General features: G+C 50.9%; 1 protein-coding gene across 5 annotated transcripts in view; it reads left to right on the top strand.

The window, feature by feature from the left end:
- The window catches only part of ADAMTS14 (ADAM metallopeptidase with thrombospondin type 1 motif 14), a 174115-nt gene that overhangs the window by 94831 nt on the left and 51907 nt on the right, over positions 1–27377 (top strand). For all 5 annotated transcript variants that reach the window (XM_033841851.2, XM_033841852.2, XM_033841853.2 and 2 more), the window contains 2 exons: positions 5309–5465; positions 11031–11221. In XM_033841851.2, coding sequence (XP_033697742.2) covers positions 5309–5465; positions 11031–11221 — 348 coding nt within the window. The remainder of the gene's footprint in view (positions 1–5308; positions 5466–11030; positions 11222–27377) is intronic.

Raw genomic sequence — 27377 nt, 5'->3', positions numbered from 1 at the left:
AGGGGGCAGCAAGGGGGCTCGGGATTCCCCTTTCCCAGACCCGGGCTGGGTCCTTGCTCGTTGTCTCTGCACCTGACTCAGCACAGATGGACCCCTGTCCTTGTCCAAGTCTGGACTTGTGCACTGTCCGAGGTGTCCTTTGGGATCTCGATCTCTGGCCTCCCTGGAGATCTGTTTGTTGGCTCGTTTTACCTGTGCCTCCCAGTTTACGTGCAAGTCCATGCAGTTTTAGAATAAACATGTTTATATATACACATTCCCACATACATACGAATTTCAAAATAGTATGACTTCAGTTATCTGCTGAAATATTTGGGACCTCACCCTGATGCTAGACAGCTGCTGGTAACCAACTGAGCTCTTCAGTTATGACCCATGGCAGGACACAGGTGATTTCTAAGGCAGCAAGTCACCTACGCTGTCGTCACCCGTCTCCTTCAGGTGCTCTGGAATTACACTCTGGGTTTGGGGTTTTTTTCCTGTGGGGAAGCTGGACTGGAAGACCTTAGCTAGCATGGCCTGAGGGCCTCTGGATGAAGACGCAGAAGAAGCTGTCACCTTTGCAACCAGAACGGTGTCACAGCCGTGTTGGAAAATTCAAACAGGCCCCTCCCTCAGCCACACAGCTTCCAGGAAAGAGTCCTCAGGAGCAGCCGTATTAACGGGTCTAGAGCAGGGCTGAGCGGGCCAGGCTTGCCCTCTGGTGGGTTTCCATTTGGAGAAATTGCCCGAAGGCCTATATAGTATGTGGCTCAATTGGATATAAACAGCTATTTGTTGTCATTTTTATTGCACGAAGGATCTTTCTGGAATATATTTCCTACTTATCTACTGTTTCCAGGAGAATAACTTATGGGTGAAAACAGATACAGCTGACATTTATTTTCCATTCCACCAGAACTTAGTTTCTCCCCCTTTCTTGATTTCTTATACAGAAATTTGATTTGATTTTAGTGCTTAAAATTAGCCACCACTTGTCGGAAATATAAACATCTCATAAATTGAGAGACGGGAGTAATTTGGTGAGGAGGCAGAGAGCCAGAAGGTTCCCATTGCCAGGCTGTCTGCCCTGAGCGGTGCCTGGTTTCCTGGCCAGGGCAGCGCTGGAGGGGATCGCGGGCCAAACCTCTCCTGGTGCAGACGGGGAAACGGAGGGCCGCGGGGAGGAACTGGCCCAGGCCGCCTCCTGATCTGGTGGCCGGGCCTGCCTTGCCATCCCTTCTCCAGGAGGAGGGTCTCGGAGGCCAAGAGGGAGCCCAGACGTGGCCCAGAACTGCCAAGGCCTGGACACGATGCCCTAAATAGATGAGGGTGATCACTAGGGAGGTTCTGATCTGGATGTCAGTGAGGGGGTGGGGTGGAGGTGGGGCTGGTGGGATCTGCAGTTACAAAGAGGTTGGAAACTTATTTCCTAGCATATGACAGGGCTTGGGTCTTTGCCCTAAACAGTTCACTGGGTGGAAAAATAGGGGTTCCTTTAACTCTTCCCTGGGGAGAGGGCTGAGGGTATGGGGGCTGGTCCAGTCCCAGGAATCCCGGGGCTTCCATGGCTGGTAGAGGAGAGCTGGTGTGTGCGTGGAGGGTGGTCACCAGGCGGTGGGAGGGGTCTGCACCCCCTAAGGCTGTGTGCTGAAGTTTCTCCTCATCCTCACGTCAGTGGTGGCAGGTGGACTGGCTTCCATCGAATGTTTTCGTCCAGAGGTGGGAAATGAATATCCTGCTTGCTCTGCAAGGCCAGACCAGAGGCCCAGGGACTTGCAGTCGGGACTACGAAAGAATGCTCCAAGTGGGCCGCCAGGGCAGGAGCAGGGCCCGAGCGGCCTGAGGTAATAGAGCCTAGGTCAAACAGCCACACAGAGCTGGGCTGTTGTTCTAGTGCTGTCCCTTACTTGCTGGGTGACTCTGGGCAAGTTACTTAACCATTCTGAACCTCTGTTTCCTCATCCATGAGATGAGTCTATTTTTTTTTTTTTTTTTTTTTTTTTTTTTTTTGCGGTACGCGGGCCTCTCACTGTTGTGGCCTCTCCCGTTGCGGAGCACAGGCTCCGGACGCGCAGGCCCAGCGGCCGTGGCTCACGGGCCCAACTGCTCCGCGGCATGTGGGATCTTCCCGGACCGGGGCACGAACCCGTGTCCCCTGCATCGGCAGGCGGACTCTCAACCACTGCGCCACCAGGGAAGCCCGAGATGAGTCTAATATTAGTGCCTATCTCATAGGGTTGTCGTAAAGATGAATTAAGATGTGTAAATATAAGTGGCAGGTACTGTTATTAATAGCAGTGGCAATAAGACTGTTCATAAAGGGCAGAATGTAGAGAAGTGTGTTTCAACTCAGTAAGCCATTACGAGTGTCCCCACCCAGAATAGGTTATATCTTGAGAGGGGGAGCTCCCTGTCACTGGAGGCATCCAAGCAAATGTCAGAGGTCCCCTGACTGGGGATGTTGTCAGGGTATTGAAGCCTCAGACTGGGGCAGGCATGGCCATCCTGAAAGGGAGGGGTGGGCTGGAAGGTAGTACCTTGCAGCCCAGCCCTGTGCTGTGCGCATCATTCTGGAACCTGCGTCCCTCATGTGAGGCACTGAGGTCTGGCGGCCACAGGGACCCAGTGGGTGATGTGGCAGGGAATGCCAGATTCTGAAGAATCCTCCTGTGTAGTAGGTTAACCAAGTCCCAGAACGGGGGAGGCTGTGATCAAGTGACCCAGTGTCGGGGGCGGGGGGCGGTAGCTGGATGGAGTCTCCTGCCCCCTGGTCTGGAGAATTCTCCTCTGCCGGGCTGTTTGCAGAGCTGTGATGGGCAGAGAGAAACAGAGCAACTATAGCCCTCAGTGAGCCTGGGTTTGTGTGAGTTTGGCCTGGATGAAGCACAGGTTGTCTGACTTGTGCTGTGAGGGTCTCTTGCTTTGCTTGGTCCAGGGGGGCTTTGGTGGGGTGGCAACAGTGCCCTTGGGTATCGGATGGGGGTACAGAAGTTGGGATGGGATGGATGGGCGTGGGGCTTGGCGGAGAGTCTCTCTTGGCAGCCGAGCTGCAGTAGCTTTGGGGGGAATGCCCTGGGCCCTCCCATCCTGCAGCCCTATGTACCCTGGAAGACAGCTTCCTTCGGCAGGCTCTGCGGGTCCGCAGTGGCAGAGGACCTTCGACTTGGGCCTCTCACTTATGCAGGTAAGAGGCCCATCACTTACGCAGGTTTGGCTCAGTCTCTGCCCACGAGCCTGAATGCCTCCCCAGCCCCACACTGCCCTTCCTGCTTCCACACCTGTGCCTGGGTCCCCTACCTGCTGTGCCCTTTCCAGCTCACGTAGGTTTCTTTTGCTACCCTGTCGGTTTCTCCCTTCTTCCGATGCACTGATTACCCTGCCGCTGGCCGTGGAGGTTGAGCGGAGACTGCCAGTCCCAGGGTGACCATGTGACTCAGGCCGGACCAACCACAGTCTCCCTTGGGCTGTTCCAGATGAGACTATGCAAGGAAAGCCTGCTTGTCTGTGGTGTCAGAGCAGAGCTGTGCCTCTAAGAACATAGCCTTGTCCGGGAGAATGAAGCTGATGCAGAGCAGCCCATGAGGAGGGTGGAGAGGGAGCCATGGGCACTGGGCCCCTCACTTCCAGTGCCTGCACCTGCCATGGTTTGTCCAGGGGCCAACACGCTCCCCTTTGGTCCACGGGGGTTCAAGTTGAATTTCTGCCCCTTACAACCGAGAGCCTGATGGATACCTGTCCCCCAGGTATATCCGCCAGTGCGCCAAGCCCAACAATTTGGATACCCTCTGCTCCTCTGTGGGCCCCTCCGTCCAGACAATGAGCAACTCACAGCCAAAGGCTGGGCCTTATTTATCTGTTTCTCCCTGCCCTGGGCACATGGCAGGTGCAAAAGTAAAAAAAAGGGAAAGTGCTTTAAATGAAAGGACGTGTGCTTAATATAGAGTTTGACGTTGTCATTTTAGTAAGCAGACCAGAACTTTTGCAGACAATTGAGTGTCACCTGATCAAATGGTTACCTTGGGAAGCCCCAAACTTATTCGGGTAAGGCTGGCTATTTTCCCTAGAACGTTTTTTGGCCTCCTGATTGGAGCAGAAGGCCATCCTGGATTTGATCCAACATGGTGTTTGCAGTTTGATGGAGAGACATAGCAGGAAGGGACAGGAAGAAGATGGGCTGCTGCTGGGAGTTCGCTGTTGTGTGCTCAGGAAGCCTTGAAGGGGGTTCCCTAAGAAGCCAGCTCAGAACAGGCTGAGGTGGGACAGTTGGTGGAATTTTGTTGCGCACAGTAGCGGCTGCTTTACAAAGAGGCAGCTCCTATGCAAAGGGGAAGGTTTATAAAAATGGCTCCTTCCTTCCCTGCTTTGTGTTCACAGCTGCGTTCCCAGTGTCTGGCGCAGGGCTGGTATGTCGTAGGCACTCCGTAGGTATTTGTCGAATGAGTGAAGGAATTCAACAAGTATATATTTTTAAAGGATTGCCTCCTGTTTTCCAGGCACCATGATGGGTGTCTCTTACTGCTTTATAGAGCTGATGTGTGGGTGGTAGGTAGGGGACCTGTACCACGTCTATTCACACACATCCAGTTATATGTTTCATTGGCCCCTGTGAATATTGCCTTCATTGGGACCTAATAACATGTTGGCTGGGCTTGGCCAAGGTTATATTTTTATGTTTTCATTTCCAAGGCCAACACTTGGTTTTTTTTTTTTTAAGGGTCTGTTTTGATGCAGGCGAAAAATTAGAGTAAAAACAGAGCGCACACTCCTGGGGCACTGTCCTGGCTCATTTATCGTCAGCAGACACGAGCTGCCCTCCCTGGTGTGTATGCGCACATGCTTCAAATCTGAAATAACAGCGCTTTGTCCTGGAGTTGGGGTCCAGTGCCCACCTTAGGTAGGGATAATTAACCTTTACTGATAGGACTTTCCCTTCTTGTCTGTCTGTAGATACAGGCAAATCTGCAGGATAGTGATAGCACTTTGGGGTGCTTTGGTGTGTGTGCCTAGTCCCTGTGACAGTGACCTGCCATTTTAAGCACTGGAACCCTTTGTTTAAATGAAATGTTACGTGGAACCCCGTGAGTGTACAACACAGTGGAAGTGGATCTGCTCTGCTTGCAGTGGGCATGGGAGCCCTTGCTTGGCCCCCTGACACCCCCTCCCATGTCCCTGCTGGCATCCCAGGGCCCCCCAAGCCCCTAGAGGAAGAGTCTGTACTCGTTTAGTCGCACTCGTTTGCAGTCGCACACGCTCACCCGTTCTGTCGTGTGTTCACATCTCTTCTCTCTCCCCCTCTTTCCTTCTGCTTGCTGTGCCCCTGGTTCAGGCGGGCCTCATCCGCACAGACAGCACTGACTACTTCATTGAGCCCCTGGAGCGGGGGCAGCAGGAGACGGAGGCCAGCGGGAGGATGCACGTGGTGTACCGCCGGGAAGTCATCCAGCAGGCGTGGACAGAGCCTCTCGGGGACCTTCACAATGAAGGTAGGCTGTGGGCGGGGCCCCCAGCTCTACCTCCGTCCACACCTCAGGGGTGTTTTTAGGTAACTTCTGGCCTGAACTTCTCAACTCCTGGCCTCAGTCTTCTCAGCTGTGTAATGGGACTGGGCCATGTAGACCTACTGCACTAGCAGAGAAATGCCACTGGGTTTTAGGGGCTACCATAACAGGCTGGAGTTGGGGCCAAGAAGGGTACTTGAGTCCCCTGAACTGTAGTCCTTGGGACTCCAGTGTCTCTGAGGGGCTCAGTGCTGCGTTGCAAGGCTGTTTCTCTGCCAAGGCAGAAGGTGGAATGGCTGCAGTTAGCTCTTCCCCCCCCGAAAATCATCTCAGCCCCTGGGAACCACGGGAAGGAGGTTCTTAGGGCACTTGTAGGGAGACTGCCTGGGGTCAGACCACCAGGGTCAGCTCTGTGTCCAACAGACCATTTAAAAATCCTACCTCCACCACTGTCTACTGTGTGACCCCAACAAGTTACTTAACATCTCTGAGCCTCTTTTTCTAATCTGTAAAGTGGGGGCGATCGTTGTTACCTCTAAGGCTGTGTGTATTATAGTGTGTACAGAAATCCCCGCATGGAGCTTAGCACCTAGTAGGTGTTTGTTGAATGGTTGCTCTTATCACGGTCTTGTTATTGAGGTAACTGCTGCCATGTTAGGGTGAGAGCCCTGCGAGGGGCGTCTCTGCACCCCAGTGACCAGCACTAGAGCCTGCACCCCGGCCTGCACGCCTACTCAGGACGCGTGGTTAAGTGAATGAAGGAGTGGATGCAACCTGTGCTGGTCCTGGGGCCGTGCCGACTTCATAGTCGGACTGAGCTTTGTCTCGAAGCCCCTTTGGCCACTAAGACATGAGACCCTGGGTGGAATCTGGCCATGAGTGACCACACCCTCCTGCCTGGGCCCTGGCAGGGTTGGGCCCAGTGTGAAGGAATGCCTGGAAACCAGTTGTCCCCACATATAATGCCTCCGCTGAAGCCCCAGCTGCTGTCCCCCTGTTGCTCACAGTGATGCTGCACTTACGTTGCGATGGTGGAGGCCCGGCGGCGGCGGGGTGGGGGGGAGCTGAGGGACTGGGCGGAGCCTCCGGGGGGCTGGGGAGGGTCTCAGGAGCAGGTGGTGACCGTTCCCACCACCATGGCTGGGAGGAATGACAAGTCTCCCTCGGGCTCCAATTTTATCTGAGGCCAGTTCTGAATCAAAAGACCGTAAATCCTCCCTTATGGGGAGAGACCTTGGGGAAGTCCTACTCCAGGGCTGTGAGCCTGGAACCGACCACACAGTCCACCACCTCGGTCACTGGCTGGGAGGCCGAGACCGCTGAGCTCAGGGTGGGGTTCAGGCCCCGAATGCTGCTTTGACTCCCTTTCATCAGGCTGCCCGGCTGAACCTCGTGTGGGCCTGTGGGTGGTGTCGTGCCCTTGGCCCATGTGGGTCCTTCCTTAGAAAGACAAGGGTGATAGGGGACTTCCTTGAAAACCTGTGACTCACTCACTGATAATTTAAGGCCAGCTTTGCATCTGAGCCCAGTTTGTGAAGTGTTTCTGGGTGCGGCTGTCTCCATTTAACATCTCAGTTAAGATGAGAGGTTTGACCTTGGAGGCTGTGCCCTGGACGTTCCTATGCTCCTAATGCTGTCCTTTCCTCAGTCCTGCTTTGTAGCCGCCTTCCCACTGTCCAGGTCCCTGGGACCTGGATGCCAACAGGACATACGTGCCTGTTGCCAGAGTTCTGGCTCCTCGGCTGGGGGCCGGGGCTGCCAGACGCCAGGGCAGCTCGTCCCCTGGCCAGGCTGGGGCTTAAGGCTGCTGCTGCTTTTTTTAATCGAGAGAAAATCCATTTTAACATATACAATTCAGTTTGGGTTTTTGTTGTTGTTTTGTTTTGTTTTTTTTAACATCTTTATTGGGGTATAACTGCTTTACAATGGTGTGTTAGTTTCTGCTTTATAACAAAGTGAATCAGTTATACATATACATATGTTCCCATATGTCTTCCCTCTTGCATCTCCCTCCCTCCCACCCTCCCTATCCAACCCCTACAGGCTGTCACAAAGCACCGAGCCAATATCCCTGTGCCATGCGGCTGCTTCCCACTAGCTATCTACCTTACTAAGTTTGTTAGTGTGTATATGTCCATGACTCTCTCTCGCCCTGTCACAGCTCACCCTTCCTCCTCCCCATATCCTCAAGTCCGTTCTCCAGTAGGTCTGCGTCTTTATTCCTGTCTTACCCCTAGGTTCTTCATGACATTTTTTTTTCTTAGATTCCATATATATGTGTTAGCATACGGTATTTGTCTTTTTCTTTCTGACTTACTTCACTCTGTATGACAGACTCTAGGTCTATCCACCTCATTACAAATAGCTCAATTTCGTTTCTTTTTATGGCTGAGTAATATTCCATTGTATATATGTGCCACATCTTCTTTATCCATTCATCCGATGATGGGCACTTAGGTTGTTTCCATCTCCGGGCTATTGTAAATAGAGCTGCAATGAACATTTTGGTACATGACTCTTTTTGAATTTTGGTTTTCTCAGGGTATATGCCCAGTAGTGGGATTGCTGGGTCATATGGTAGTTCTATTTGTAGTTTTTTAAGGAACCTCCATACTGTTCTCCATAGTGGCTGAACCAATTCACATTCCCAACAGCAGTGCAAGAGTGTTCCCTTTTCTCCACACCCTCTCCAACATTTATTGTTTCTAGATTTTTTTGATGATGGCCATTCTGACTGGTGTGAGATGATATGTCATTGTAGTTTTGATTTGCATTTCTCTAATGATTAATGATGTTGAGCATTCTTCCATGTGTTTGTTGGCAGTCTGTGTATATCTCTTCACAGTTTTGTGGGACCATCACCATTATCTAATTCTAGAACACTTCCATCACTCCCATAAAAAACTTGATACCCATGAATTAGCTGTCACTCCCGTTCTCCTCTCCTCAACCCCCTGGCAACCACCAATCGATCTTCTCTCTCTAGAGATTTGTCTCTTCTGGACATCCCCTGTATGTGGAATCATACAGTCTGTGGCCTTTGTGACTGGCCTTCTTTCACTTAGCACGTAGGGTTCATCCGTGCTGGAGCATGTATCAGTACTTTACTCCTTTTTATGGCAGGGTAATAGTCCATCCTGTGGAGAGACCACATTTTGTTTATCTGTTCTTCTGTTGGTGGACATTTGGGTTGTTTCCATTTTTTCGCTATTATGATAATGCTGCTATGAACATTCTTGTACAAGGTTTTGTGTGAACATATGTTTTCAGTTCTTTTGCATATATACCTAAGAGTGGATTGCTAGGTCCCATGGCTACACTGTGTTTAACTTTCGGGGGAGCTGCCAAACTGGTTTTCAAAGCAGCTGCAGCACTTTCCATTCTCATGGGGCTTCTTGGGTGGGCTCAGTGAACGTTCCCAGTGACCTGCTGCCCTCACCTCTCCTCGCTTTGAGGATTCCCTATATCTGGCCTATGAAAGAGGGTGTGACTGGAACATCTCCAAGGTCTATAGCTGATGTCAGCAGGCCCTCCCCAATGCCCGTTACTGTTTTTGTTGAGAGAGAAACCTGGGTGCTGGTTAGGGTGTGATAATGGGGAGTGGCAGGTCTGGGTTTACATTCTGGCCTTTTGCCGTGAACTTGCTGTACGACCTGAGATGAGTCAGGCAACCTCTCTGAGCCTCCCTTTGACAGGCCTGGCAGGGAGAGCTGTGAGGGGTCAAGTTCCCTGTTTCACTTGCACTGCTGCAACCTCCGGGCATCTGCTCATGTGTTGGAAGTGGCTGTTATGATTGTACTCACTCCGTGGATAGAGCCCTTGCCCCTCCTTCTCCCCTCCTGGAGGTCTTCTCCCCTCCCAGGAATTTGTCTCTGGGCTGCTGCACTCACTGTTGGACTCAGACAGCAGGGCCACCAGGAGCTCTGGTGCAGTGTCACCTGCAGAGAGAGAGGCGTTGGCTTCAGGGGCAGGGAGGGTGGACACCAGCCTGAGCCCTGCTCACCAGGCTGTGCATTGCATTGTTCAGAGGGCCGGCTGCCCATTTCTGGTTTCTCCACTAGGCCAGTGGCCATACATTTTCCCAACTCTTTTTTTTTTCCCATAAATTTATTTATTTATTTATTTTTGGCTGCGTTTGGGTCTTTGTTGCTGCACGCGGGCTTTCTCTAGTTGCAGCGAGCAGGGGCTACTCTTCGTTGCAGTGCGCGGGCTTCTCATTGCGGTGGCTTCTCTTGTTGCGGAGTACGGGCTCTAGGCATGTGGGCTTCAGTAGTTGTGACACACGGGCTTAGTTTCTCTGTGGCATGTGGGATCTTCCCGGGCCAGGGCTCAAACCCATGCCCCCTGCATTGGCAGGCGGATTCTTAACCACTGCGCCACCAGGGAATCCCGGCATGCGGACTCTTAGTTGTGGCATGCAGACTCTTAGTTGTGGCATGCATGTAGGATCTAGTTCCCCAACCAGGGATTGAACCCGGGCCCCCTGTACTGGGAGCGCAGAGTCTTACCCACTGGACCACCAGGGAAGTCCCCATTTTCCCAACTCTTAAATCTAGTGCTTTCCTTCCTTTGCACGATAGCACTACTAACCAAAGGGAAAACAGAAACAGTGACATGGAGCCCTGTGGTTCCCTGTTGCCCTGTGATCTGATTTCAGTCCCTGAAGTACCCATGTGCATGGAGGCTTAGAGGCAGAACTCGGGTGTCCGTTGATTCATTCCTGAGGGTCAGTGGGCGGGGTCTCCTTATACTCACAATAGATGCTGCAGGCGCAGCTCCCCCTGCTCGGGGCCCTGTGTTCCCCGCACTCCAGCGGGTTGTCTCCTGCTCTCCGCCAGCCAGTTCCGATACGCCCTTCTCCAGAAGCCTTCCCCAGCTCCCCAGTCCTGGTGTGGGTCTCGGTGTGGAAGCCTGCCCTAGTCAGTCCTATTATAGCCCTTGTCATACAAGTTAATCATACAAGTTTAAATCATATCATACAAGTTAATAAATTCTGGTTAAAGAAGTAAATATTTTGCTTTCATCCAAAAGGCCAAAGCTGTGATGGTGAAATTTGGAGTTGCTGGCGGTGATTGGGAGGGATTTGAGGGGCACAGGGCATACTCCAGGGGTCCCTAAAATGCCCCGCATAGGCCACGGTAACATCACAATTTTTTTCCTTTATTAAGATGTTTACACCCAGCGCCACCTTTGATTTTTACAGCAAGCTTGTGGGGCAAGAGATCAAGGATTATCCCTCCCCATGTCACAGCGGGGGAGGGAAGCCTGGAGCAGCAGCGGCGCTTGGGCTAGGATGCACGGGGAGATGGGACCGAGTAGGGACTGGGACCCGGGCCAGTTCTCGCCTCTCTGCTCTTCATTGCCTCAGAGACTCGCCGTGTCCTCGTGCCAGGGAAAGGGCTCATGCCCACCAGTCACCTGGTATGGCACAGACCCTCATGCTGCCTTGGCTTTCAGAGGCAGGGAAAGGGGCACGCTTGACGGGGGCGGCGTCATGGTGACAGTCCCTTATGTGGGTTTGACCTCGGTTTCTTCCCGTCCCGGTTCCAGCTTTTGGCCTGGGTGACCTTCCCAACCTGCTGGGCCTGGTGGGGGACCGGCTGGGAGAAGCAGAGCGGAAGCGGCGACATGCCAAGCCGGGCAGTTACAGCATGGAGGTGCTGCTGGCGGTGGACGACTCGGTGGTGCGCTTCCACGGGAAGGAGCACGTGCAGAACTACGTCCTCACCCTCATGAACATCGTGAGTGTCCCCGAGTCCCGGGGCTGGGGGCAGGGGCTGGGGTGGGGGCCCCCGGCGCTGGTCTGATGGACAGTTTCTCCTGGGCCTGGTGTTTTCTGGGTCGACTCGGGGAAGTCACTGCCTGCTCCCTAGTCCAGCTGGACAGCGATTTCCGTGGTGAGATGGGCCTGAGCAGGCATGACGTCCATCCCAGGCCTCAGCCTGGTCTCAGCTGTGCATGCCTGTGCTGAGGTGCCTACAGGCAAACCAGAGCCCATGGCCAGTGGCTTCTGGGCTTGGACACATTCAGAGCCTGGGTCAGGCACGGCCGGGGGCCTCACTTGCCTTAGAGTCGAAGGGACTTCCCTGAGATTCATCATCTGGAGAAAATGCCCAATCCCAGGCTGGGGAGACTGGCTAGTGAGCTGTCCGTCTGCTAGGGGGTATCCCAGGCCGCCAGGGTGGGCCTTGGGTGTTCGCAGAGATCAGACGGGCAGGGAAAATGAGGGTCATGGGCAGATTTTGAGACTGTGAAGCAGAGAGGCCATGCACTGTCCAAAGCAGGTGGTCACTGCTCAGCTGCCACTGGAGGCTCTCATGCTGAGATGCAGGGCTCTTGTCACAGAAAGGCCAGTTTTTTAAAGAAAAGTTAGAAATGCAGACAGTTTTGTTTTTTTAAAAAAACTTTTTATATGGAAAATTTAAATTGAGATATCCAAGTGGAACACCCAATTTTTTAAAATGCTAAAATAAAGAAACCCACTGTGAATGCGGAATAAAACCTATTTACACACCACATTTGGCCTGTGGGCTACAGTTGGGCACCTCTGACCTAAAGGGGCAGAGACGAGGGAGGCCAGGGGAAAGGAGGGTGAAAGCGTCAGGGGTGGGCTTGCACTGTTTCTCTTCCGGCAAGAGGCCTTTGTCAGAGGCGCCTGCGGCTGTGGCTCTGGGAGGATGGCGACCGGTCTAGGCACAGTGGGACCTATGGTGGAAACTGCTCAGGCCTCGGCCGGATGCTGGAGAGACGGGGCAGGACCTTAGGCCCTCCTTTATGAAGCCAGGTGGAGGGGTGACGTGGGGGTCAGGCCCCAGCTCAGAATACTAGGGTGCTGTGGAGTTCAGGCAGGAGGAGGCAAGCACCCCATCAGCAGGAGACGACAGGGCGGGGCCTTCAGCTTGGAGTCTGCAGGAGACCCAGCTCGACGGCTCATCATAAACATTCATCCGGAACATAAGAGCTGAGAAGGAAGATATATATACATGGTGGGACCTCTTTAGTTTTTATTTTATTTAAAAAATTTTTTATTGTAGTATAGGTGATTTACAGTGCTGTGTTGGTTTCAGGTGTACAGCAAAGTGAATCAGTTATACGTGTACAACTATCCAGTCTTTTTTAGATCCTTTTCCCACATAGGCCATCACAGAGTATTGAGTAGAGTTCCCTGTGCTAATAAGGACCTACTGGTCCTTATTAGTTATCTATTTTGTATATAGTAGGGTGTATGTGTCAATCCCATTCTCCCAATTTATCCCTCTCTCCCCCTTCCCCCCTGGTAACCATAAGTTTGTTTTCTACACGTGACTCAATTTCTGTTTTGTAAATAAGTTCATTTGTACCAGGTGGGGCCTCTTTAGAAAGCCAAAGTTTCCAGCCCCTGCATGGGCCTCCACTGGCCTGAAGGTTAGGGTCCTCTGACCTGAGGCCTGTAAGAAAGTTGGCTGGCTGCATTCTCGCGCAGACCAAAAGGTGACTGCAGGCGGGCCAGGGCTGCGATAGGATCAACTTACACTCAGTCTAACATGCAAGGTTCTTGGAGGCTGTGACAGACGGACGTGCAGCCAATCACAATGATCACAGTACTGCGTGGGGAGGAACATTAGTGGATTGGCCAAGAGCGTGGGCTTTGAAATCAACCAGTCTGGCTCTGCCCCTTCCTGTCTTTTGACCTTGGGGGCAAGTCAAAACCCCAAAACACCAACCCTCTCGAGTGTCCCTTTTTTGGGTGCTTCAGGTCTTACTTGCGGCATGTGGGTTCTTTCATTGTGGCGCGCGGACTTCTGTCTAGTTGTGGCACGTGGGCTCTAGAGCGCATGGGCTCTGTAGTTGCGGCACGCGGGCTCTCTAGTTGATGCGCATGGGCTTAGTTGCCCCGCGGCATGTGGGATCTTAGTTCCCCGACCAGGGGTCGAACCTGCGTCCCCTGCATTGGAAGGTGGATTCTTTACCACTGGACCACCAGGGAAGTCCCTCCCCACTTTTAAAACAGCATTACCTGGGGACTTCCCTGGTGGTCCAGTGGTTGGGACTTCACTTTCCAGCGCAGGTGGTGTGGGTTCGATCCCTGGTCGGGGAGCTAAGATCCCACATGACTCGTGGCCAAAAAACCAAAACGTAAAACAGAAGCAATATTGTAACAAACTCAATAAAGACTTTAAAAATGGTCCACGTTAAAAACAAAAGCAAAAAACCAAAAAAACCAAATAAAACAAAAACCCCCCAGCACTACCAATACTTACTATGCAAGGGTTTGGGGAGATTAAATGAGGCGCATAGCACATAGCATGGTACCTCGCATGGCATAAGCTCCCAGTAAGTAGTTGGTGATAATAATATGGCGTTCATGAGGGACGTGGTAACACATTTCTGGGAACTAAACAGCTGATGAGCAGAAGTGTCAACTCCATGGTCATGCCAATCCCCCTGGCAACATTTGTAGGAAAATAAAATAGTGTGATGCTGCCTGTGCTGTCTGGGGTCCATAATCCAGCCACACGGGAGGCAAGGTGGCTCTTAGGAGGGCATGCAACCAGACCCTTGTAAGCTGTGTGACCTTAGGCAAGGGACCTGTATTCTTCGGAATGTGTAGCTTGTAAGTGATGGCAAACGAATTCAAACTAGGTTAAGAAAAACAGGGCTAAAAGAGATGGGCCAGGTTGTGGAAGGGACAGGATGGAGCTGGTTGTAAGTGTAATCGGTAGTAGAGGCTTACATGGACTCTGTTTTTAGGTTCCCTTCTCTCTGTGTGACATCCTAATTCTCTTTGACCAACATCTCTACAAGACAGATTCTGGCTATTAGCATCATGAAGCTCTTCTTTTTTTTTTTAAATTTTTGTATTAAAGTATAGTTGATTTACAATGTTGTGTTAATTTCTGCTGTACAGCAAAGTGATTCAGTTATACATATATGTACATTCTTTTTTTAAATATTCTTTTCCATTGTGATTTATCATAGGATATTGAATATAGTTCTCTGTGCTAAACAGTAGGACCTTGTTGTTTATCCATTCTATATATAAAAGCTTACATCTGCTCACCTCAACCTCCCACTCTATCCCTCCCCCAGCCCCCTCCCCCTTGGCAACCACCAGTCTGTTCTCTATGTCCGTGATTCTGTTTCTGTTTGATAGATAGGTTCATTTGTGCCAAATTTTACATTCCACATAGAGGTGATATCATATGGTATTTGTCTTTCTCTTTCTGACTTACTTCACTTAATATGATCATCTCTAGTTGTATCCATGTTGCTGCAAATGGCATTATTTCATTCTTTTTTATGGCTGAGTAGTATTCCATTGTATATATGTACCACATCTTCTTTATCCATTCATTGATCCATGGACATTTAGGTTGTTTCCATGTCTTGGCTGTTGTGAATAGTGCTGGTGTAAACATAGGGGTACCTGTATCTTTTTGAATTAGAGTTTTGTCTGGATATATGCTCAGGAGAGGGATTGCCAGATCATATGGTAGCACTATTTTTAGTTTTCTGAGGAACCTCCATACAGTTTTCCACAGTGGCTGCACCAACTTACATTCCCACAAACAGTGTAGGAGGGTTCCCTTTTCTCCACACCCTCTCCAGCATTTATAGTTTTGTAGACTTTTAAAAAATTTTTATTTATTTTATTTATTTTTGGCTGCGTTGGGTCTTCGTTGCTGCACTCAGGCTTTCTCTAGTTGCGGCGAGCGGGGGCTACTCTTCGTTGTGGTGCACGGGCTTCTCATTTCGCTGGCTCCTCCTGTTGCGGAGCATGGGCTCTAGGTGCACGGGCTTCAGTAGTTGTGGCTCACGGGCTTTAGAGCGCAGGCTCAGTAGTTGTGGCGCACAGGCCTAGCTGCTCTGCAGCATGTGGGATCTTCCCGGGCCAGAGATTGAACCCATGTCCCCTGCATTGGCAGGTAGATTCCTAACCACTGTGCCACCAGGAAGGCCCTGTAGACTTTTTAATCGTGGCCATTCTGACCAGTGTAAGGTGGTGCCTCATGGTAGTTTTGATTTACATTTCTCTAATAATTAGTGACATTGAGCATCTTTTCAGTGAAGCTGACTCTTATTGCCATAGCTCCCTGGCCAGAGACAAAAGAAGTTTCCCCTCAAGTTCCCAGTCAAAAGTTCCTGGGGCTGGGCTCTGATTGGTCTAAGTTTGGGTCACATGACCACACTTTGGACCAATCACTATATGCTGGAGAAGGAGAGAGTTTTTCAAAGGAGGAGAGGGACTGGACATAGGCATGGCCACTGGAGAAATTGTTCTGAGCTCACGAGACACCCCATTCTGTGTCTCTTATACTATTTAATCCCTGAGAGCCTCCGTTTTTCAAAATAGCGTCTGCTCTTGGATTGAATATGTGTAAAGTATTTAGCACACACCTGGCACATAGAGAGTACTCAAGCAATGTGTTCTGCGTTCTTATAGCTGTATTGTCTTTGTGTGTGTGTATATGTGGTTCTTTGTCAAAGTCTCTGAAGGTGGGGTCCTTGAGGGTGAGAACTTTGACTTAGGCTGTTTTGAAACCCAACAGCACACAGCATAGGTGTCTAGTACAACACCTGATAGGTGATCGGTAAATGTGGAAGTGAATGGTGTCTATGGGAGAAGCAGGGAGCCAGCATGGGAAAAGGAGAAAACAGCAGATTTCTGTCTACAGTGCCAGCGTTAAGAAAAGGGCAGGGGTAGAAATCAGCTCCAACTACAGGAGCCCCAGGGAGGGGAGGGGGGCCAGAAAGTCTACCCCTTGCCACCTCTTTGTTCGGTTACTAATTCTTTTATCCCTGAAGTAGCATGTGGTTTGCCACTCAAAGAGCAAAAGCTACCATGTGCAGCCATTTGAGAAAGAGAGGGAGGAGGGGAGGGTGACTCTGCCTATGAACACACCCACCTCACTGGAGCACTTGACCGCCCACCCAGACTCTATAAATTGCTAGCCCAACCTAAGACCACACAGCTGAGTACTAATCCCATTAATGGCAGAGCCAGGCTGGCCCCTGGAGCCAGCAGGTGGAGAACAGGAGGGAGAACGGGAAGCGGGCAGGGGAGACCTTAGGAAGCACTCGGTGCTGGGACCCTCGGTCCTGAATCCTGAAGACCCCAGGAATGTGAGCTGGGCTCTATTCACAGCCCCAGAGTTTGCTAAAAGAGAATTCTCAGAAAAAGGTAAGATCATGACTCTTCACACAGAAATAAAAGCAGACGTTGTGTTAAAGATTTTACTCTACTCACTGATCAGTGAGGGAACCAGACAGATGTTACAAGCCATTCAAAAGAGAACCCAAAGAACAGAGACATTTATAGATCAGGAATTTTGAAACGAAAACGTGCAAATAGAGCCAAAATTGGCTTTTTCACGGGGTGGAAGGGAAGACAGAATTTACATGTCTGTAGACAAGAGTTTTGCATTGCTATCAGTTACCTAACACTGCTCTCAGTTGCAAAGTAGCTTCTGTAGCATCAGATTCAGATAAGGCCAATAGGTGTGCTGTGGACGGTGCATGGCTTTCACGGAAGTACACATTTTTATTCCCTGAATTTGCGGCCTGGACTGGGTTGCAGGTAGAGAGCCCTTTCCACGGATGGCAGGGAGTCTGGTGGTGCGTCTGACTTACGGGCTGCATCCTCCCTCCTGGAGCTAGAGAAGTGGCAGATTCCCTCGGGACACAAGGGCACACCCTGGATTCTGGCTGTGTGAGAGGACTAAGCAACTACATGGTGGGACCTTCCCCCCCATACCTCCCCAAGAGCTGACCTGCCAACGCCCCTCCCTTTCTGGATTCTGGTTGGGGAGTAGGGTGTGGAGAGAAGGCCTAGAGTTTGGAGTGCTTGAGAGTGGGTAGTCTGAGGAAGACCATAGAGCTCTCTTTTCTTGGGCCACATGCTCCATTCTCTCTCGCATCTCTCAGAGAAAGCTTCCCGTCTGGGCCCCTGCATTAAGGATTGCGTTGCTCAGCTTCTCTTGGTTGGACTGAAGTGTGAGCACGGCAGCAGGTTCTGGAAGGGTAGAACAGACTTGCTGGAGCCCCATTCCCCAGCCGGCCTGAGCCCCAGTCTGGGCTGTCATTCATTCATTTGTTCAGAGCGAGGTGCTACGCTGCCTCAGTGGACCTCCCCTGTGCCAGGCATTTGGCAAGATGGGGGTGGGTGTGATCTGGGCTCTTATGGTCATAAGTGACAGAGACCCAGCTCACACTAGCTTAAGCCAAAGAAGGGATTTATGGGACAGGACAGCTCCAGGGACTCGGGCCTCAGGTCCATTCGGATGCTCTCTCCTTTCCTCCCTGCTTGTCTGCTTGGTGATATAAGCCAACAGGAGCCAGGCTTTCTCTCCATGGCAGGAAACAGGACCACTGGCAACCCCAGATTCCCACACTTCCTGCTCTTAGGACCCAAAGGCAAAGGGATCCTTTCTGCCCTCCTAGGGAGGATTAGCCTGGGTTGGGTCACATGGTCATCCTGGACTAATTGCTGTGATTGGAGCGTTGGCTTGGGCCCCCAGGTGGAATCTACTGCTGTGAATGCGGTCAGGTGGAGCAGTGTCTGTTCCTAGAAACCAAGCGATGAAGCATGCAGAGAGAAGAATAGCTTCCACAGTGGAGGGCTCCGAAAGAGTGGAAAATGTATGTACTCCCTTCCCTCAGAGCACGTCAACTGTTGTATGTCCACAGACAATCACAAATTGGGGACTTCCCTGGCGGTCCAGTGGTTAGGACTCCACACTTCCACTGCAGGGGGCCCAGGTTCGATCCCTGGTCCAGGAACTAAGATCCTGCATGCTGCACAGCACGGCCAAAAAAAAAATAAATTAAAAATAAAAATAAATAAATAAGACACCATAGTGAAAGCCTTCATTTATTCATTAAAAATACATTAAAAAAACAATTGCAAAGTACATAATTCTTGAAGTCATTAGAATCATTTTTGAGCAACCGCCGGGAGCCAGGCTCTTATAAACGTGACCTCGTTTACTCAAGTCTCCCAATAACCCTGTGAGAGGTCTGAGTATCCCGGATGTCCTTACACAGAAACCGAGGCGCAGAGAGCTGGCTGTAACTTTTTGGTCTCCCAACTGGTCGGGTACGGGGCTGAGATGTGAGTGACAATCTGTCGACTTCAGAGCCACCCTCTCCCCACGGCCTCTGCAGAGGTCTGTAGCCTCAGCCAGGTGGTGTTGTCCATGGCTGGTGACCCAGATGTCAGGGAAGAAACAACTCTTCCTCTACGCTCTTAGGTTTAGTACCTGGAGACGTGCAATTGAAACTGACAAAAGACAGATTAGCAAGAGAAAAAGAAAGTTTGTTTACGTATGCAATGTGCTTGTCCCTGCAAGTGCTCAGTGATGAGTAACTCACAAAAGGGTGGTTTAGAATTTGGGGCTTATATGCTTAACTTAATGAATGGACGAGAGGGGAGAAGAGGCTCTATGGGAAGGGCAAATAGGTTTCTTTAGGAAAGATAAGTGGGCTTTAGGAGAACAACTGGGAAATAAGAAAGTTTGTGATAATATATGTTTATGCAGGTGCAAGTGGGCTTTCTGCCTTTTTTTTTTTAATGACCATGAAATTCCCCTGGGGAGGGGATTTATAGTAGCTCATTTCCCCAGAAGTTGCTGCTTTGTCAGAGGTGGGAATTTCTGAGATGGTTTCTTTCTGCATCTGTTGAATCTCAAATGTCTTCAGCTTAAAATAATATTTATACCAACTCTACAGTTCTGAGTGGGTCCCCACACAGGCCAGGAGTGGGACCCTGGGAGTGACCCCAGGAAGTGAGTGATGATATGTGTGTGTGTCCTGGAGGGACCAGGGCCCTGTGCCAGTCCCTGAGGTCCCCGCTTAGGGTAGAAACCCACATGTTGTGGGCTCTGCGCCACTGTGTGCCCTTGGCAAGGCCCCTATGGGACACACAGCACTGAAGGCCGTGCCAGGAGGGCCTGCTTTGGAGGCCTGTTTCCATAGTCTTGGTGCTACCTTCCTTCTCACAACCTACCAGAAAGTAGGCGAGGAGGAGAGTAAATGTCTTCTCTCAGAGGTTCTGGAGGGCTGTTTGAGGCTGGTTCCTTGCTCACTGCTGCCTCGCCCTTGCGGGTGTGGGAACAGAAGTGTGCAGCTGAGACAGAGCTTCTCTCGAGGGCTTGTTCCTCGGGGGAAGAGAGGCTCACAGCACTGAGATGGACCACGCCTAAGGAGCTGCTGCCTTGCAAACCTGCGGCTGCCCCAGGGGGAAAGTGAGGGTTTGGGGTTCGGACTTTCCCAGGTGCAGTGGACAGCTAGCCAGAGTTCCTCCTGTGGCAGTGAGTAGAGGGGCTGCCCACAACCTCTCGCTCCCAGGGGACCAGGAGCACATCCTGTCCATCGTGTGGGAACTTGTATTTGGCTGGAATGCTTGAAGCGCTAATTCCCTTAGGGATTTCATGAAACCGGTAAAAAGGGTGTCCCTTTGCTCTTCCCTCGCAGCACCTGCCTGCCTGTGACCGTTTCTGATCCCGGTTTCCGGGGCCAGGGCTGGCCTGGTGGGATCAGAGAGAGATCTGGTTCCCAGGATGGATGGTCTCATTGTGCTAACGCAGGGAGGAGGCGACAAAGCCCTTAGTGGAACTCGGAATGATCTGATCAGGCCATCAGGCCCCAGTCACTGTAGCTCTCAGGGGCATCTTGCCTCTCACTTTACTTTTGCATTAACCTGGGCATGTGCTATAAATATTCATGCAGCTCCAGATGGTGGGCGAGGACTCCTCCTCAGCAGTCCCTCACATGCTGCTGGGCCCTGGATGGACTTGGCTTTCCAAGCTGTTCCTTGCTTTACCCATCTGTAGTGGGTCTCTTTCCTTAAGGCTTCTTCAAATCTCAAGGCAAGGGAACCATTAAAAAAATTTTTTTATTGGAGTATAGTTGATTTACAATGTTGCGTTAGTTCCAGGTGTACAGCAAAGTGAATCAGTTATACATATACATATATTCATTCTTTTTCAGACTCTTTTCCCATATAGGTTATTACAGAGTATTGAGTAGAGTTCCCTATGCTATACAGTAGGTCCTTGTTGGTTATCTATTTTATATATAGTAGTGTGTGTGTGTTAATCCCAAGCTCCTAATTTATCCCTCCCCTCCACGTTTCCCCTTTGGTAACCATAAGTTTGTTTTTGAAATCTGTGGGTCTGTTTCTATTTTATAAATAAGTTCATATATATCATTTCTTAAACCTAGATTCCACATGAGTGATATCATATGATATTTGTCTTTCTCTGTCAGACTTCACTTAGTATGATAATCTCTGGGTCCATCCATGTTGCTGCAAATAGCATTTTTCATTCTTTTTTATGGTTGAGTAATATTTCATTGTATATATGTACCACATCTTCTGTATCCATTCATCTGTCGATGGGCATTTAGGTGGCTTCCATGACCTGGCTATTGTACATAGTGCTGCAATGAACATTGGGGTGCATGTATCTTTTTGAATTATGGTTTTCTTCAGACATATGCCCAGGAGTGGGATTGCTGGGTCATATGGTAGTTCTGTTTTTAGTTTTTTAAGGAACCTCCATACTGTTCTCCATAGTAGTTGTACCACTTTATATTCCCACCAACAGTATAAGAGGGTTCCCTTTTCTCCACACCCTCTCCAGCATTTATTGTTTGTAGACTTTTTGATGATAGCCATTCTGACCTATGTGAGGTGATACCTCATTGTAGTTTTGATTTGCATTTCTCTGATAATTAGTGATGTTGAGCATCTTTTCATGTGCTTTTTGGCCATCTGAATGTCTTCTTTGGAGAAATGTCTATTTACTTATTTTTTATTTTTTTGGCCACACTGCACGGCTTGCAAGACCTTGGTTCCCCGACCAGGGATTGAACCTGTAGCCCCTGCAGTGGAAGTTCGGAGTCCTAACCACTGAACCACCAGGGAATTCCCAAGGAATGTCTATTTAGATCTTCTGCCCAAGTTTTGATTGGGTTGTTTGTTTTTTTCTGACATAGAGCTGCATGAGCTGTTAGTGTATTTTGAAGATTAATCCCTTGTCGGTCACTTTGTTTGCAAATACTTTCTCCCATTCTGTGGGTTGTCTTTTTGTTTAGTCTATGATTTCCTTGCTGTGCAAAAGATTTTAAGTTAAATTAGGTCCCATTTGTTTATTTTTATTTTCATTACTCTAGGAGGTGGATCAAAAAAGATATTGCTGTAATTTATGTCAAAGAGTGTTCTGCCTATGTTTTCCTCTAAGAGTTTTATAATGTCTGGCCTTACATTTAGGTCTTTGATCCATTTTGAGTTTATTTTTGTGTATGGTGTTAGAGAATGTTCTTTTTTTTTTAAATTTAACTAATTAATTTATTTTTGGCTGTGTTGGGTCCTCATTGCTGAGCGCGGGCCACCTCCACTTGTGGTGAGTGGGAGCCACTCCTTGTCATGGTGCGCGGGCTTCTCATTGTGGTGGCCTCTCCTGTTGCGGAGCATGGGCTCCAGGAGCATGGGCTTCAATAGTTGTGGCTTGTGGGCTCCAGAGCGCAGGCCCAGCAGCTGTGGTGCACGGGCTCAGCTGCTCTGCGGCATGTGGGATCCTCCTGGACCAGGGATCGAACCTGTGTCCCCTGCACTGGCAGGTGGACTACAAACTACTGCACCACCAGGGAAACCCAGAGAATGTTCTAATTTCATTCTTTTACATGTATCTGTCCAGTTTTCCCAGCACCACTTATTGAAGAGACTGTCTTTTCTCCATTGTATATTCTTGCCTCCTTTGTCACAGATTAATTGACCTTAGGTGTGTGTGTTTATTTCTGGGTTTCCTATCCTGTTCCATTGATCTATATTTCTGTTTTTGCGCCAGTACCATACTGTTTTGATGACTGTAGCTTTGTAGTACAGTCTGATTCCTCCAGCTCCCTTTTTCTTTCTCAGGATTGCTTTGGCCAAGGGAAACATTTGAAACATAAGGGGCAATTTTCAGCATTTAGTGAGTGCCTGTTGTGTACCTAGTATGACAGACAGACTCCTGTTCTAGGGGACCTTTGAGGGCAGTGCTGAAGGAGGCGGTATCCCTATGGACTTGGGGAGAGAGGAGAGCTTTCTGGAGGAGGTTGGTCCTGAGCTAATCTTGGCAGGGAGGGGTCTGGCAAGGTGAAGAGCATACAGGCCAAGCGTGGTGGCAGCCAGGCTGCACAGCCCTGGTGTGCAAGGGAGGTGACAGAGGCCTGCAGAGAACTCTCGGTAGTATAGCTGTGGTAGGATGGTCCATCAGGCAGTAACGTGGGCTCTTGAGTGGAGAGAATGCATGAAGAACATTGCCTGATGGTGGTACCCAGATGGATGAGGGCAGGAGAGGATGGATGCCAGAGGCCAGCTGAGGCTTTGATGGGGCAGCAGAAAGACCCAGGATGTGGGGACTCTGAGCTATCCTGTCATACCAGTACCTACCGCATATCAGGCACAGAGCTGAGGACTTCACAGGCAGGCTCCTTGAATCCTCACTGCTGCCTTATGCAGGCAACGTTCTGCGGCTCTGAGAAGCTAAGTGGCTTGCTCAGAATCTACACAGCTAACAAGTGGCAGAGCTGGGATTCGAACTCATACCTGTCTGATTCTAAAGTTTGCACCTTCCTTCCACTACTGCTGTGGCAGAACTTGAAGAGGGAGAAGGAGGGTCGCCGGACTCCCGGCCCAGGAGGTGGGAAGAACGCTGCCCCTTTGCAGAAGAAGCCTGTTCCTGAGATGCGTCTCCATAGCAGAGTCAGGATCCTGACGTTTCACCCTGGGGCACGTTTCCTGCTCTTGGCTCCTGGCTGTGGCCAGGCCTGCTGCTGCCGGCAGGAGCCCCCTCCTTGCCTGGGGCGACGCACCGAATCTTCTCTGGGATGAAGAATCCCTTTGATGTGAGGATATGGGGATCCTCCTCAGGCCTGGAGCCAGGGCAGAGGGAGGTGAGAAGAGCAAAGAGGCCCTTTCATTGGTCCTCACCAAGCCAGCCTGCAGCTGGACGCCTCTTGGCATCCCACCTGTCTGGGTGGTGGACCCTTTGCCCACCCTGCTCCTTACCTGCCCCACTCGGCTGACACTACGAAGGTGTTGAGCACCTCTTAGATGGCCTGCGAGGAAAAGCTTGGCTCCCCTTCTAGATCCAGGAGGTTTGGCTGTCAGACCTGGACCTTGGTGGCCTCAGCCTGGGAGCGTGGCTTTCTGTTGTCACTAAACGTGTTAGATATTCATCATAACAGCTGGTTTGGAACACCATGAAAACTGCTTTCCTGCTGACAGAGTGTTGCTTTGCCAGACCTCTTCCTTTCGGGGATATGTGAGCAGGTCAGCCTCCCTGCTCACTGGAAGGATGCAGATCCCCTCCCCCCTCTCCTTTTGGTCCTTTCTCTTTTTTTGACTCTCCCCTAGAAACTTTCCACTGTCTTCATGACACTCAGAGGCCACCCCCCAAAAAGGGAAAGCAAAAATTCATTTACTTTAAAGTAGTTTTTCTTAACCGGGGGCAATTTTGCTCCCCAGGGGACACTTGGGAAGGTTTGGAGATATATCTTGGTTGTCACAGCTGGAGGGGCTGGGGTGCTTCTGGCATCTAATGGGAGGGGCTCAGGGATGCTGCCAAACACCTTCCAGGGCACAGGACGCCCCCAAGAGAGAGAATCGTCAGTGTCAAAGTATCCCTCGTGACCACGTGCGACCCCCGCCCTAAGGTGTAAGCTCCTGAGTCCCCTGGCAGTCCGGTGGTTAGGACTCAGTGCTTTCACTGCCAAGGGCCCAGATTCAATCCCTGGTCGGGGCACTAAGATCCCATAAGCCACGTGGCACGGGCCAAACGAAAAAAAAAAAGGTATACACTCCTGTTGCCCCACGCAGGCGAGCCCCCCGGGAAGAGAACAGGCCCGGTGCTGGGATTCCCGGCAGGCATTCCTGGCAGGAGAGCCGTGATAACAAGCAACACCCTTCGGGGCTGAAGAGAGCCTGACGGCTCACCAAGGGCTGTTGTATCTGGCTTCTCCCTCGCAGGTGTGGAGGTCAGACTCCTGACTGCTTCTAGGGTGATCTCATGGGCCGCTCCTCAGCCGCCGAAGTGGGAGGTATAAGCTTTAAACTAACTATAGCCGTTGCTCTTGGTTGAGCGCAGGCCGTGTACCAGGCCCTGTGCCAAACGCTTGACCGCTGCCTCCCCTGCTGTCCCCAGGCCTCCACAGGCTCAGAGGAGGGTCGGCGCAGGGCGAGATCACGCGCGGAGCACGGGTCTCTCCAGGCCTGCTCACTGCCTGTCTTCACACACAAGCAGGCTGACCTGGGCTGTAACTGCTCCTGCATTTTGGAAACAGGTCGCGGGGGATAAATGCTGAGTATTGTGGACTCATGAAAGGGACTCTGTTGGGCTGGGAGGCCTGGCCCTGAGCCTCTGGAACCAGGCTGCACGAACAGCCCGGGTGTGAGGTGGGCTGAGTGGCCGGGCCCAGGAGGACGGCACGGGCCAGCCTGCAGGCTCTGGGAGCCCCAGGGACAGCCGCACCTGAAGAGGTGTGCTGGTTAGAGGCCGCTGAAAGTGCCGGCCTGTAGCCCACACCAGCCCGTAACTGAACTCGCGGGGAGGGGATGGAGTAGGTGAGCCTGTGGCAGCTGAGAAAGGCACCTGGAGATTCAGCACCCTCCTCACACCACCCAGAGAGCAGCCTCATATTCAAGAGCTCACTGGTGACCTCAAAGGCAGGGCCTGCCAACGTGGCATATAAGTCAGCATGGCTCCCTGGTGAGGCCTCGGTGTCCCAGCCCAGGGCACAGCAGGGCCCAGCTCTGGCTCCTGCGTGGGTCAGCGCCCGAGGGCCTGGGGAGAGCAGGGACCCCAGGCTGTGGGCAGCAGTATGCTGCTGACATACATCCGCACGTGTGCATGCAGGCATGTTTACAGTACATGTGTTTACACACGTGCATATACATATGCCCGCATCTATCCGTGTGACATGGATACATGTGCACACACAGATGAGTTCAGATGTGTGTGAACACATATTTACTACATTTCATGAAATCTAAGACCCCATCAATCGTCAGATGCTCCATTATTTCATCGACTCGAGAAAGAGAAAAAATGCTAGTGATTAAATTCTGATATGATGTTTTCTTATCACTTAGCATGTGTATTTGTACTTATTGGAAGAGCTCTTTAGCCTTGTTTAGGCTTAGATTTTGATCATATATTACTCTTGTATGTACACAGATGTGACAAAGTGGGGAACTAAGGTATTCCCATAACTTCCTCACAGAGTATTACTTGTCCAAATCACTTTCAGCATAGAGTCATCAAAATCCGTGCTTTTCCACACAGTGTTGTCCCCTGTGCTATCAGGAGCCTGGGTGATGACGCAGGAACGCTCCTCTCTTCCTCTGGGACGTCATCCAATCCAGGACACCCATTCTGCAGGCTTCCATGCGGTGCCTTCTTGGTCCTTCCTGAAGGTGGCAGTGGAGGTTTTGGGACACCCATGATTCACATTCCTTCCTCAGATAGTCCCTAAACGGTTCATTGCCTGAAATGTTGAGGGATTGCGGTATCCTGTGAAGCCAGCAGGAATAACCAGAGGATCTTGCTTGCACAGGCAGTGGCAACACACCTGAACTGCCACCTGGCCTCCTGCAATCATAAACAAGGGGAAGGAAGAGCGTCCTGGCCTCGTGGGTGCATTGGAGGGGGCACTGGAGCGCCTGGTCTGCAGAGTCGCCATGTGCCGTGTTGCTAGAAGGGTCAGGGATTGGGGACAGTAGGACTGGCCCCAGAGCCCAGTATTGAGAAAGGGCCAGAGAAGTCATTGTAGCCATTCCCCTACCTTCAAGCAATGCTGCCGCGTTCTGTTCAGGTTCAGAGGCACTCAGTGGCCAGGGAAGGCACATGAGTGGAGGCTGTGCTTGAACGCCAGCTGTGGTTGCTGTCCCTAGACGAGCGCTTCCATCACTTTGGGCCAGCTTTTCTGGCCATGAAAACAGAGATAACATACCATGCCCCTTGGAGCTCCTTAGAGGAGTGGCTGACTGTAGAGCTGGGGCAGGGACTGCCCAAGATGAGCGTAATGTCTTGTAATGTCAGAAAGTAAGGAAGTGCTCCCCCAAGCCCCCCAAGCCAAAAACGATGGGAGTGTGTTAGAAGGACAGGAGCCAACTGGAAGAGCTAAAGCTGGGACAATTTGAGCAATAAAATAAATAATGAGGTATTGGATTATAACCCAGAGTATAAAATAAATATCCACGAGTCCATACTGATAAATGAATGACTGAATACATAAATAAATGGGGAAGAAGAAACAAATCTCTGCAGAAGAATTTCAAATAAATGACGTAGGTCCTCTGCCCTCAAGGAGGTAGATTTTAACTCCCCACTCCTGCAGGGGGGGACTGTGCATAGTGACATCCTTCAAAGAGCAGAGCATGGAAGCCAGGGCCAGGTGGCGGGGGGAGGGAGTCACTTTACAGCGGAGGAGCCTGGCAAGCAGCCTCTCTTGCAGGTGATCAAGGTCAGCATCACCAATGATGTTATGTTGGTAGCACGCACTCCTTCTGTTTTTTTTGGCCACGCCGCGTGGCATGCGGAATCTTAGTTTCCTGACCAGGGGTCGAACCCGCACCCCCTGCAGTGGAAGCGCAGAGTCTTAACCACGGGACCGCCAGGGAAGTCCCATAGCACGCACTCTTGACACGATGTGATGAGGGCGCTCACGTCTATGTGTTTCCTCCCTAAACCCATAACCTCAGTCTAACCATGAGGAAAACATCAGACATACCCAAACTGAAGGACGGCCTGCAAAATACTTCACCAGTGTTCCTCCAAACTGTTTAGGTCATCAAAACGCAGGGAGGTCTGAGGGCCACCAGAGAGGATAAACAGCCCGGAGCAGTCGAAGGAGATAGGATAACTAAATGTA

This window comes from Tursiops truncatus, chromosome 16, assembly GCF_011762595.2.
Source record: "Tursiops truncatus isolate mTurTru1 chromosome 16, mTurTru1.mat.Y, whole genome shotgun sequence".
NCBI classification, from domain to species: Eukaryota; Metazoa; Chordata; class Mammalia; order Artiodactyla; family Delphinidae; genus Tursiops; species Tursiops truncatus.
The sequence above is the reverse complement of the archived record's forward strand: the minus strand, read 5'-3'. Positions and strand labels throughout refer to the sequence as shown.